Consider the following 13,582-nt stretch of genomic DNA (forward strand, 5'->3'; position numbering starts at 1 on the left):
CCGCCGCAATACATTCTGTCCTCATGGCCTGTTAACTCTATAGCATCTTAAGAAATTCCCGTTCGGGCTTCCGAGAAAAACGAATGTCTGCCAATCCTGTGGTCCTCGGCGCCCGTGAGATGGCGACAGCCCTGTTTCTCTTTCCAACTGAACTCTGCCGAACGCGTGGTTTGTGCTACACCCGCGATGACCTCACCGTCGGGCATACTATCCTTATATGCTCACCTCATCCCCCCCACCCCTGGACGCCAGGCAAGTGGTCCCACCATGGACTTCGGAAGAAGTCGCGTTCGGTATCCCCTCTCAAGAATATCCTGAAGCGCCAACCGACCGACAGCCACTAGGAGGGTTATTTGTAAAGCAAGGGTTACTGGGCTTTTGCGCATTACGGAATTCCATCGAACGATGCTACCGGCAGTGGCGCAAACAGTAATAATAATAATAATTGGTTTTTGGGGAAAGGAAATGGCGCAGTATTTGTCTCATATATCGGCGGACACCTGAACCGCGCCGTAAGGGAAGAGATAAAGGAGGGAGTGAAAGAAGAAAGGAAGAAAGAGGTGCCGTAGTGGTGGGCTCCGGAATAATGTCGGCCACGTGGGGATCTTTAACGTGCACTGACATCGCACAGCACACGGGCGCCTTAGCGTTTTGCCTCCATCGAAACGCTACCGCCGTGGTCGGGTTCGAACCCGGGAACTACGGACGCGATCTCGGCAAGCAGGACATCAAAAAAGGGGTGTTATTTCAGTAATGCGCCAACACCTGCAGGTAGGTTCGGAATTTCTGAAAATTCAATGGTAGAATTTTTAATTTACACAAAGGTGTTTCGCTAGAAGAATAGTTTTTGTAATAGGTTGCGACCCTTGACGCCATTTCTTTTTAAACGCACACGTTCTAAACTGCTGAAGGCCGAATACTGCAATTTTTAGTTTATACGACAGAATGTCACTGCAACTGCCACAGTCATAATGTGTTACGATCCTTAGCAATCAATTTTTGAAGCTTTCCAGGGATCGAGGCAAGATTTACAACTATGACTCTTAAAATAATAACAGCAGAAGGGTTAGGTGTGTCAAACCAAGAAAAGTCACCTGTGTCCTAGGCGATGTTAGTGCTCGTTAAAGAAACCCCACTTGGTCAAAATTATTCCGTAGCCCTCCACTAGGGCGCCTCTTTCTATCTTCCTTGTTTCCCTTCACTCAGGATGAGGTTGGGGTGTGCACCAAGAAGTGAGACTGTTAGCGCGCCTTCCCCCCCCCCCCCCCCCCCCCCCCCCCCCCCCAAAAAAAAAACAATTTTAGATATGCATATCTAACAACAATAACTTTTACCGTCTTACGAATCAGAACGTGCTTGCCAAAGAGCATGACTTTCGTAAGCTTGCTCCAGACAAACACCATGGGCCTGTTCTTGCCAACGCAAATGCAGTTGTCATGCTGCAACCTAACGTTCGATAAAAAGGAGCGTTTATTAAAAATTTAAAAGCCGCCATATGGAATCAGCCAACCACACCTGCCTATATTGACTTCCACATGGTAAACTACCGAACTCATTTCTGAGAACCTAAACGCATCCACTCTCGGCGACAAAGGCATATTTAGTGGAGAAAGTTAAGGCACTGTTGGACGGCCCGTGAACTGTGCCATGAGTGATGTCGTAGACAGTGTGAAAATATAGACCATTAAATTTGTCACATGACCAATGAAGCCGTGAGTCGCATTACCCAGTGACAAATGATGGATTGAATTACCTGCATAATCACATCTCGTAACAAATTACAGTGTGTCACATGAATGTCTTTATATCGTTCACATATGATGACGTCATATCATGCGGGCGACGAAAGCGTGGTATTGGGGGTAGTCTGTTTATAACTGCCGACAAGTCAGCGTAAAAGACGAATCATTGCTATTTTAGTACTGTGTAATCTACGCGCGATCGTTCATGATTGCTTTGAAATGGCTTGGTATCGGTTTTCAGGTTTTAAGTTTTTTAATACTTATGAAACGCATGCTTAAGATCAGCCTTTATCTTCAGCTGATCTTGACTGCGGTTGCAGTGTACTTCCTTCGTGTAAAATTCAGTGCTTGTTTTAGTGAACACTGACTTGTATATCGGACTCACCCTGTTCCTTGTTTGGTTTCCACTTTGTTCCAGACATACACATAGACCTCGTCCGTGAGCTCTTCGGCGCGATACATCAAGGTTCCGACACCCTCCTGGGCGTGCTCGAACCGAAGTACCCCGTATTCCCTTTCTTCTCCATGATCCCGACGAATAATACCTGCTATGTGAGTGCATTCGTTTCCCTGTCCTCGTCCTCGCAACTTGCGGTGCATAATGAACCCCCACCATTTTCTTTGCCATCCGGCCCCTCCCCTTGCCCTAGAGGCCGCAGAGATAATTCAAGCTTTTATAGGGTAATAATACTTCTATAATTCTATTGAGCACTGCTTTCTTAGGCGTCTCGCTTTTTTTACCCACAAAGGAAAGCATGTACAAGTTATCGTGTGTGTGTGCGTGCGTGTGTGTGTGTGTGTGTGTGTGTGTGTGTGTGCGTGTGTGTGTGTGTTGAGCCGGCCGAAGCATAGCAGCTCTGGTTGACCATCTTCTTACAACACACACACACGCACACACGCACGCGCGCACACACACACACACACACACACACACACACACACACACACACACACACACACACACACACACACACACACACACACACACACACACACACACACACACACACACACACACACACACACACACACACACACACACACACACACACACACACACACACACACACACACACACACACACACACACACACACACACACACACACACACACACACATATATATACGAAGGAAGCGAACAGTTACCGAAAGCAAGGAGCACAGGGGAATGTTTCTATTTTTTTAAATTTGTTGTGCCAATTAACTGTTTTTTTAAGAAAATAACTTATAAAGCAGCAGAAAAAACAACCATGCCGCCTGTGGGATCCGAACCCACGACCTCCGAATATCGCGTCCGGTGCTCTACCAACTGAGCTACGGCGACGGCTGTCCAATCTGCTGCTTTCGCGGGTATTTATGTTTAGCGTGTAAGCGAACCTTGATAGTGTCCACCAGCGCCACCCTCGCTATGGACGGCCCCTCATTTCATTTTGCCTTGTATGTATATATATATATATATATATATATATATATATATATATATATATATATATGTATGTATGTATGTGTGTGTGTGTGTGTGTGTGTGTGTGTGTGTGTGTGTGTGTGTGTGTGTGTGTGTGTGTGTGTGTGTGTGTGTGTGTGTGTGTGTGTGTGTGTGTGTGTGTGTGTGTGTGTGTGTGTGTGTGTGTGTCGTTTGTAATTAAATATCCGCGCTGCGCACGGCTGCACGACCAACAATTCTGGACAAAGATAGTTTTCAGCATGAAAGAGTTCATGAACGCAATTTTTCAGGCACTAAAATTTCACTATAACAATCAATATGTCAGCACAACTCCTGTCAGCAGTATTACATTCTATTGCTATTAACGTTCTTTCTATCGTCAAAAACGTTCCACGCAGATTTTCTATGCCAGTTCTGACTACTCGATGCGAGTGATGGAAATTTTTTAAAAAAGGATCTTGGTGCGCACCGAAACAATGGACCACTGCCTTGAATATTTTCGTACAAGTACCTTAAAATACTCCAATAATAAAAATTGCTGTTCAAGAACGCTGGACATGTTTGGAGCTCATTTTCATCATCACTGTGCTCACAGGCCTCTTTCAAGACAAAAAAAGGACACGCTAAGCTTTTGTGTCTGTGCCCATCTAAAGCCGTATGTGGCTGCTGGCCACTAAGACAGAAAAGATGCCGCCACCGTCTGTAAGACGTTGAAGCAACGAGCGTTAACTGTTTGGTTCACTAGAATTGATATGAATGAGATTAAAGTGATGCACACCAATGGAAATACGAAATCGGCATCTTGGATTTATAAGTGAGCCCCGCCGCGGTGGCTCAGTGGTTAGGGCGCTCGACTACTGATCCGGAGTTCCCGGGTTCGAACCCGACGGCGGCGGCTGCGTTTTTATGGAGGAAAAACGCTAAGGCGCCCGTGTGCTGTGCGATGTCAGTGCACGTTAAAGATCCCCAGGTGGTCGAAATTATTCCGGAGCCCTCCACTACGGCACCTCTCTCTTCCTCTCTTCTTTCACTCCCTCCTTTACCCTTCCCTTACGGCGCGGTTCAGGTGTCCAACGATATATGAGACAGATACTGTGCCATTTCCTTTCCACCCAAAACCAATTATTATCATTATTACTATTATTATTATTATTAATATTATAAGTGACGTCACCGATCAATCACCAATTGGATATATCAGTGACGTTACCAATCAATCACCAATTCGATATACTAATGACGTCACCAGTCAATCACCAAATGGGTTCCTATATCGATTTACTATGGGGGCCGCCATCTTGAATTCCTCGGTCTTGGAAAATTTCCCGCCGAAGGGAGGCGGTAGCAGACCCCAAGAAGTCGAGAAACGTGATATGTAAGAGCTAAGGCTCTTAAAAAACGCTGAGCCAGTTCAGCGCATTATAGGCTAATTGAACGAAGCCAGCTTGCTTGTTCTCCGCAGGTGTATCCGGCGGAAAGGTTCCTGCCGACGCAAATGTACAGCAATGAGGAAAAGATGAAGGAGTTCTCGGAGGCCTTCATGGAGCACCTGGAGGAGAGTGACATGGAGGACACCGCCAGTGCGCAGAGCTACGTCGACCTCTTCTTCTCCATAGAAAAACAGCTCGCAGAGGTGACCACGCCCTTGGATCAAATATTCAAGTACAGAAGGAAATGGTGTTGACTGTTTGGTGACTGGTAGATACAGGAAGCAAACAAATGGCCCTCCACACGGACGCACTCTGTCGAGTTTGTTTCGGAAAAAAAAAATTCACGAGCAGTTCAGTTTGTGCCTAATCACGAATTATCGTGCGCCAGCACAGTTAGCCCTGGTTTTGCACGATTTATCTTGGCTTCATATGACATTGCTTCGCTTGAACTGGCTTACCTTGGTTGATACATGTTGTCATTTTGCGTGATATTGCATTATTTAAGCATCTACCGCAGTAGAACTAGCCGTTTTCGACATTCATAGATCACTGGGAGTTCTCACACCACTCCTTGCGTTTTTGTGCAGCAGTTAAGCGACGCGTCACTGCCCTGTAATGACAGGTGCTTGTAAGGTATGGCAGGTGGGCTTGTAAGAGCCAGTTTCCTCTTCCGAGGAACCTCTCACCACTAATCATTACAGACTGAACTGCCACCTGCCACGGTGGGCAGTTTGCTCACAATCGGGTTGGCAGGTTGTGATAACATCACACGGCCACGTGACCTAGGTGGTGCATCTGCCACCCTGGCGGTTGGCACCTAGCTCTTCCAGGTCGCGGATTCACCAGACGGAGAAACAGGAAAAAGCTTTTCGGCGGAGTTGCAGCCCCACTGCTAGCGCATTGAAAAAACAACTCGCAGCTAAGGTCAGGCTGGCGTGTCAGTTATAGTCACTTCAAGCGCTGTTCCCATATATCTCGACGCGACTGGAACGTCGCGAATCTAGCCTACACAAGGAGCGATTTCAACAACTGTGGACGTACTAGATATGTATGCCGGGGCGTTTTACGATAGCACCGGTATAGCTCTCGTGAGCGGAAGTTTTCATTCGCTTGTTTTGCGAGCTTAGAATGTTTTGATTTATTTACATAACTTGTTATGACACGAATTAGCCAAATAAGTATAATTGAAGCCTTGAAAATCATGCTTAGTCACTATATGGACATATGTCGATCCGACAGAAAAGTAATGAATATCTTTTTCCTGTGCAATCCTAGCATGCTCCTTACAGAAATAAAAAAAAATTTCTGCACTGAATTTTCGGGCATCAAATGCAATGGGAAGCAATTTCACTGAAGCTTGAGTGTCCCTCCAAGGTTTGACAGGCGCATCGCATGCGGGAGGTGCAGGGTTCGATCCCCATTGCCACTGGGCACATACCGGTGATACAATGGGTGCAAGCTTCCACCCGGTCTGGTACTTGGCTTATTTAATTCAATTGAATTCAATTCTTTATTTACCAGAAAACTGGACGGTCTCCAGGGCTTAAAGTTGCTGCGTGCAACTTGACTGGGGCCCTGGAGCCGTTTACAAAGCGGCAGCAGACTTTGGTGGCAGAGTACGCTAATATTAATTACAAACTCTGAGTAGCAGAAGGCATCAGGAAATACAGACCTGCTGCATGATTTATCACAACAATAGATTCTTATCAATTACAATTGAGAAAAATGTACTCGTAGCTCTTTTGGGGATTTGAAGGCTACCTGTTTGTGTTGATTTAATAAGACCGGCATATTGTGTTTAAATGATTGCAATTTGTACTGAGTGCGAAAGTATGGGACTCATCAGGATTCGGAGATTCGAGTTAAAGAAGGAGTAGCTCTGGGTTGCAGCAATGCCATCGAACGAAGGAAACTCTGGCTGTCATGCTGAGAAAAATAGAAAGCATGTAGCAATCGGTGTTAATAGTGATAGTCAAGACTAGTAATTTTGTATTTTGCAAAGAGATGACTTGTCGTAGAGTGATGATCAATGTTGGCTAATGCTAAGGGTGTAATTCTTGGGAAATGGGTCTTTGACCCTACCTTGAGTAGAAAAAAGGGCCACAAATGGGCTTCTAGGTACCGCACGAGGCGGATTTAGGGTTGCTTGTCGGTGGAACTTAACTCTGATCCGTCAAGGCAACGGTTTGGTACAAGTTAGCTAGCTAGGGGCAGCTGCCTATTCCACGACATGAAACATGAATGCTGCAAGCAAAGGAAATGGCCGAATGATAGAAGGAATTAATTGGGTGAATGAAGCTTGGGCCTAAGAAGTGAACTGCACTGCGTGCGCCTGAGTGAGAATTGGATTGCGACAGACAGTATACATTGGGCTATGAACCTGGTGGGTGTGTGCAGTAAAGATTGTAGAACTAGTTAGTGATGCGCTAACATCATGGAGCAAGAGAAGCTGACTAAAGCTGGACACGTAAATGCTGCATAAACAGTACGCCGACTGCCGCGACAGGTGGGCTGTTGAAGGCACCGCTCGCGGTGAGACCGCTCAGACTCCTTTGCGCGTTGAGTATAGATCTAGTAGAACTCTTGTATGCGCTAGCTGGCAAATGTTGGCGAATGTGAGGGATAGATGGCGAATAACGCGCTCAAAGCACCAATCCAGGCTTAATGTGCAAGCGGTGCTCCGGAAGCGGCCGAAAGCTGGCTGATGAAACCAACCCCGTTAAGACGGGAAAGTTGAGGCTGTCAGTGAAGCCGGCGGGGTAGCGAGCAGGTGTACAAACTAGTTGACTCTCCTGACGCGACGCAACTGTGCGATTAAGGACGATTCACACGATAGACAGTTGGCCCACGGACATCGGGCGTCACGGGACGTCCCACTTCAGATACAGTCTTGGTCAAAAGTTTTAAGGCCAAATGCTTCTCGCTTCAGCCGCATAATAGAGTAATCACGGCACTATTAAAGACCGAATGACCTTTAAATGCTAGCAGGAGGTTTCTTCACGCGGTAGAGAAGCTTCCTGCTTGACTTGTGCTTTGAATGATCCGTTACGCGGTGCAGTGTAGGAACATTGATTTCGCTGCACCTGAACGCTTTGGCCTTAAGACTTTTGACCAAGACTGTACGTCTAGTTCGCTCGTGGCCAACAATGTTTTGCAAGCTGTATATCATGGTGAATGACCGGGGACTTGGCTATTGAAGACAGGAGGGGTGGTTTAAAAGAGCATCGGGAGGCTGATAACTATTTCTGCAACGTTTGCCGGTCACTGATTAATCCTTGCGTTATGTTTCCGGCGAACTGCTTGCCCTGTTGTGAGACCTTCTAACTAAACAGGTCGCATTAAATGCCTTAGTGGGGATGGGAGTATACATAACCAGTAAATAAAATATAAACATTCGACTGGGAAGCAACTGGGGAAAAAAATGAAAATCGTTCTTTATTTGTGTAACAGTTCCTTTGAATGTGCGCGTGCTGACGCAGATGGCAGGCCACCCAAAGCGGAGATTATACCAACCCGTGGAACGAACCAGCATGGTCGATGACGTTCCGAAGGTACGAACCCTGACCTTCAAGTGCAGGCGGCATACAAAGCTGCCAGTTCTCCGTCAAACCAGCTCCGGTCAAACCTAGTGTGTACGCGATAGCAGCACCCACGGTCGAAGCACGTCGCGAGTAACTTCGTCAACCAGGCAGGTTGTCTTGGAAAACATGCGTTTGTTGATATTTACCAAGACGGAGCGCTGATCGTCCACCTTCCGAGGCAGTTTAAGCATCTCGTCGTCTGCTCGGTTGTCGTACTGAATACATGCGCTCACATTCCGTTTCTTCACTCATCGCGCATCTGACCAGGGAGCGCTTTCCACCCGCTGTTTATATGCAGCCGAGCAACGGCATGCGGCGCATGCTCTACTGCGCATGCGCGGCTGTGACGTCACGTGCAGCGGAGAAGCCGGCTGCGGCGGCGCGCAATAGAGGGCTCTGCCAGGCACGGCGAAATCGGCTTAACATGGAGTAGTGAAGCTATCGCTTCAAAACTAAGCCGTGTCTTTGTTAGCAGTTCTAGAAACCTACACGACCTTTATTACATCCCATACGGAGGCGACAACGCCTCCGGAACTCTCGGTGATACTGCCAAAACTACACCCCGTAACTCACGCGATCTCTCGTCCCTCATGTTCGAAAAACGAAACGCTGAACTGTCGAATATAGGAAGCAAGATGGCAGCGCTGTACAATGCGGACGACGCAGGTATTTTCTTCTGTCACACAGACTCATACAAAATGGCTTTTGTGCGTGATTTTATTTCAAGCCGTTTTTCTAATACTCCCGTCACAGAGACTGGAGAGGCCACACACGAGAGAGCGATCCGTCTTTACGAGCGTACTACGGTAATGGCGTTGCCTGTTCAGTAACAAGTCGTTATAGCTCTTCCCTCAAAGTCAACAATTCTGGACAACACTTTTCAAAGGGAAAGAGTTTATGAACGCAATTTATTCGTATATTATAGGATGCTACTATTACAATCACCATAACCGCAGATCTCCCGTCGTCAGATTTTCATTTTTTTGCTATTAACATTTTTGCTATCGTGAAAAACGTATCCTGTTGAATTTCTCTGGCAGTCTTGACTGTTCGATGCTAGCGATGGAAGAACTTTAAAAGAAAGATTTTGCTATAGATTGAAAGAATGGACCATTACCTTCCATATTTCAATAATAGTGCCTTATAATATTCATATATTGAAAATGTTTTTCCAAGAATATTGCACATGGGACGGATAATGTCCACAAGGTGTTTTAAACCTGAGCATAGAGGAAAGAACAGAGTTCGCTCTTGTTTACATAGTGCCTGTTCCCGTTAATGTTGGAGCTAAATTCACATGCAGCGATGGAAAGGGAGGGGGAGGGGGGGGTGCCGAAGACTCTCCATATCGCATTGTGCTGTGGCTCCCGGCCTGTTTATTCTGAGCTATGTTTTTGGAGCTCAGGCAAGCGTCACGGTTCGGATGCCCATCGGCTTTACTGTATTTCAAAAGCAGGCCTCACCTATGTGTTGCGAATTCCCTGAAATTCACGTGGGTTTCTGAGAGCCTACAGCACACATGTCTACCGCATCATACGTTAAGAGCCGCCGCGGTGGCTGAGTGGTTACGGCGTTCGGCTGCTGGCCCGAAAGACGCGGGTTCGATCCCGGCCGCGGCGGTCGAATTTCGATGGAGGCGAAATTCTAGAGGCCCGTGTGCTGTGCGATGTCAGTGCACGTTAAAGAACCCCAGGTGGTCGAAATTTCCGGAGCCCTTCACTAAGGCGTCCCTCATAGCCTGGGTCGCTTTGGGACGTAAAACCCTAATAAACCAAACCAAACCAGCATCATACGTTAAGGCTGTCACTTAGTATAACCTCCTATGTTTTTTCCCGCACAAACAACTGCCCCATTCGTAAAAGCCACTTTCTGTTCTACGAATTCTTCCTGGATGGTTACTGGTTTATTTTGCTAAGCGTACTGGTCGATGGTGCAGTGATTTTTATTCGTTTATTTTATGCGCCGCACATTAAAGGGACACTGAGGGCAATCCCTATCCAGTTTCTATCCTGATTCAAACATGCTTTTTGTGTCTTCCAAATCGAAAAACAACAAAAATTTCTGTCGCCACAACAGAGTTTATGTAATATTTTTGATAAAAAGTTCGTAGTAACAACAGCATTCTCTGTCTTTACTACAGCAGAGTACTCAGCAAATACAGATTTAAGAATAGTACCAGAGAAGAAAACTACAATGCAACAGAAAAATACAACAAAACAACAGAAAATTGTGCCGTTGTGACAAAACTACAAAACATTTTGTCGTATTTTTGACACACTTCTGTCGTTTTTTTTTTTTCCACTGGGTTTGTAACTATGTTCCTTGTTAGACAGGAAAGGAAGCACTTAAGGGGCAGGAAATTTGACTTCACAACGGGCCATTTTTTCATGCCTCTGCAGATTAAAATTTGTAACGGTAGTAACCAGAAGGACTCCGTTCTAACCTTTGAAACGGGAGGGACAATGTGGCCTAGCCTCCGAAATTAGCTACCGAAGAAAATTATTGACATCACTGCAGTTTTCTTGTGAAACGCTTGATGGCGCGATGCCTGTGTATTGTTTTTCTTCTATTTTTCTTTCTGATAAAAGTTCAATGTTCAGCGAAAGCAGCCTTGTTCTTTAGGACGCAGGCATGCATCGATACAGGCCAACTACAATTCATCTTCAGTAACCCCTTTAAGGGTAGACACATCAGATGTTTTGTGTATTTTTGTTTTCTAATAATGCATAAGACGTAAGTAAACATGAACGGCCCTGTGAGATTTTCCTGCGCTTAGTAATGAACTTAAAACTGAATCTATTTTACATGCACTTTCGGCTTCGGTTTCAGCAGCTGAAAGACCGTTGCGACGTCACAAGTGAGCACTACATAACGTAAGGCACAAAAAACCGATATAATTGCTTTTTGTTCGCTTGCTGGCGTTATGATTTCTGGAGCGAATTAGCGTAAGAGTTTGAATGAACTCAAACGACAAAGCAGCGGTTATATAGTAGTTTTTGTATGCATCACGTGATCTCATATTCGTGGCGTCGCAACCGTCGTCTGGTAATTGAATTGAAACCGAAGCTGGAAGAATACAAGAAAAAAATTCAATTACAAATTACTTATTGAGCGTTGACGAATTCCTCGGGGGATCCATGTTCACTGTCATACACATCATATTGGCACATAACGCACAATCCGAAAGAAAAGTCTTCACTCCTTTAAAGAAGAAATGCTGTTCAGAGAACAGCTATGATGTGCTCACTTTTATAAAACAGTTTCGAACCTAGAGCCGGTCGCTCTAAGGTTGTCAGTGCCTCCCATAATCGGAAAGCTAAGGTGACCTGTTCCGATGTTGTCGTTTTCAATCCAGGTAATGAAATCGGAGCCTGTTTACTGCAGGGGTAAAAAGTACATCTGGGCCGACAAGAATTACTTCCAGGAGTTCGCTGCGTTGTTGAATAAGATGACGTAAGTAGACTTTCATTTCAACAACAGCCTTCCCCGCGGTGGGTTATGACACTCGGCTGCTGACCCGAAGGACGCGGGTTCGATCCCGGCCGCGGCGGTCGTATTTCTATGGAGTCGAAATGATAGAGGCCCGTGTAATGTGCGATGTCAGTGCACGTTAAGGAACTTCATGAGGTCGAAATTATTCGGGGACCTGAACTACGCGTCCCTCATAGCTTTGGGCTCTTTGGGACGTTAAACCCCCATAAACCTTTCAACACGGAACACAAGCGGCCTTGCAGGCACTGATATTTTTTCTTTCATCTAAATAGCAGCACGTTGTATTTCTTCGAACTCTCTGGAGTTTTGCTCTGATGGCGACTTAATGAAATTCAATGTGAATTCTAGCTAATTTCTTGGGCATATATCTCTAACTCGACGTGAAAATGCGCAGACGTACCGCGGACGTCATAAAGCTGGGCATTCATTGGCAAGTTATGAACGATATAGAAGCGCGCAGATACGCCTTAATCATCTCGCACTTGATATACAGATGTGCATATTGTAGTAAACAAGCTTGTCTATCTAATGGCATTAACTGCTATACTTTCCAAGAAACTTATTTCTCTTGTTGCTGAGATCCGTCTGCTTTACCACGGCACCGTATCCGAAGGTCATGACATCATTTTTCAATGGCTGATAGGACACTGTGGTATTAACGGTAATCACCAGGCCGATGAGGCTGCGCGTTCTGCTCACAACGACGGACTTCCAGTGAAGATCCAAATATCAAGACCTGACGCTGCGTGTGGGCTTCGCCCTTTTGCGCTGGAGCTCACAATTTCAGCGTGGAACACGGGAGTTTTGACAGCGTTGTGCGTGTGTGTGTGTTTGCCTTTTTCCCCTTCTCTCTTCCTCCTTTTAGTCCCCTAATCCCTCTTCCCCAGTGAAGAGTAGCCAACCGAAACCTCTTTCTGGTTAACATCCCTGCCTTTCCCTCCTCCTCTTTATCTATCTATCTATCTATCTATCTATCTATCTATCTATCTATCTATCTATCTATCTATCTATCTATCTATCTATCTATCTATCTATCTATCTATCTATCTATCTATCTATCTATCTATCTATCTATCTATCTATCTATCTATCTATCTATCTATCTATCTATCTATCTATCTATCTATCTATCTATCTATCTATCTATCTATCTATCTATCTATCTATCTATCTATCTATCTATCTATCTATCTATCTATCTATCTATCTATCTATCTATCTATCTATCTATCTATCTATCTATCTATCTATCTATCTATCTATCTATCTATCTATCTATCTATCTATCTATCTATCCATCTATCCATCTATCTATCTATCTATCTATCTATCTATCTATCTATCTATCTATCTATCTATCTATCTATCTATCTATCTATCTATCTATCTATCTATCTATCTATCTATCTATCTATCTATCTATCTATCTATCTATCTATCTATCTATCTATCTATCTATCTATCTATCTATCTATCTATCTATCTATCTATCTATCTATCTATCTATCTATCTATCTATCTATCTATCTATCTATCTATCTATCTATCTATCTATCTATCTATCTATCTATCTATCTATCTATCTATCTATCTATTTCTATGTACATTCCTAGTTACAGTCACTTGGTTATTATCAATTTTATGTCATGATCGGTCGTTATCAATTTTATGTCCTCAATACTATGTACAAGCTTTAGTCGCATCAAAAGTAGAATGTGATAGTATTACATTTCACACTCGTCGCAGCTGCTCTCGCAACTTTTGTCTATGTTTACGCCAGTTTCTTCGCAGTGTTATCCTATGTTATGTTTCTTCACCTATGTTATCGGGCTGGTTGATCTCGATGGCAATAATAATAATAATAGTAATAATTGATTTTTTGGGGAAAGGAA

The 13,582-nt window shown here is 44.8% G+C and overlaps 1 protein-coding gene across 1 annotated transcript in view; it reads left to right on the top strand.

The window, feature by feature from the left end:
- LOC144102336 (uncharacterized) overlaps window positions 1-13,582 on the top strand; it is a 52,521-nt gene that overhangs the window by 10,896 nt on the left and 28,043 nt on the right. Inside the window, exons 6-9 of the mRNA XM_077635631.1 lie at window positions 2,161-2,294; window positions 4,650-4,820; window positions 8,097-8,168; window positions 11,554-11,651. Coding sequence (XP_077491757.1) covers window positions 2,161-2,294; window positions 4,650-4,820; window positions 8,097-8,168; window positions 11,554-11,651 — 475 coding nt within the window. The remainder of the gene's footprint in view (window positions 1-2,160; window positions 2,295-4,649; window positions 4,821-8,096; window positions 8,169-11,553; window positions 11,652-13,582) is intronic.

Source organism: Amblyomma americanum, chromosome 8 (assembly GCF_052857255.1).
Source record: "Amblyomma americanum isolate KBUSLIRL-KWMA chromosome 8, ASM5285725v1, whole genome shotgun sequence".
Taxonomy (NCBI): domain Eukaryota; kingdom Metazoa; phylum Arthropoda; class Arachnida; order Ixodida; family Ixodidae; genus Amblyomma; species Amblyomma americanum.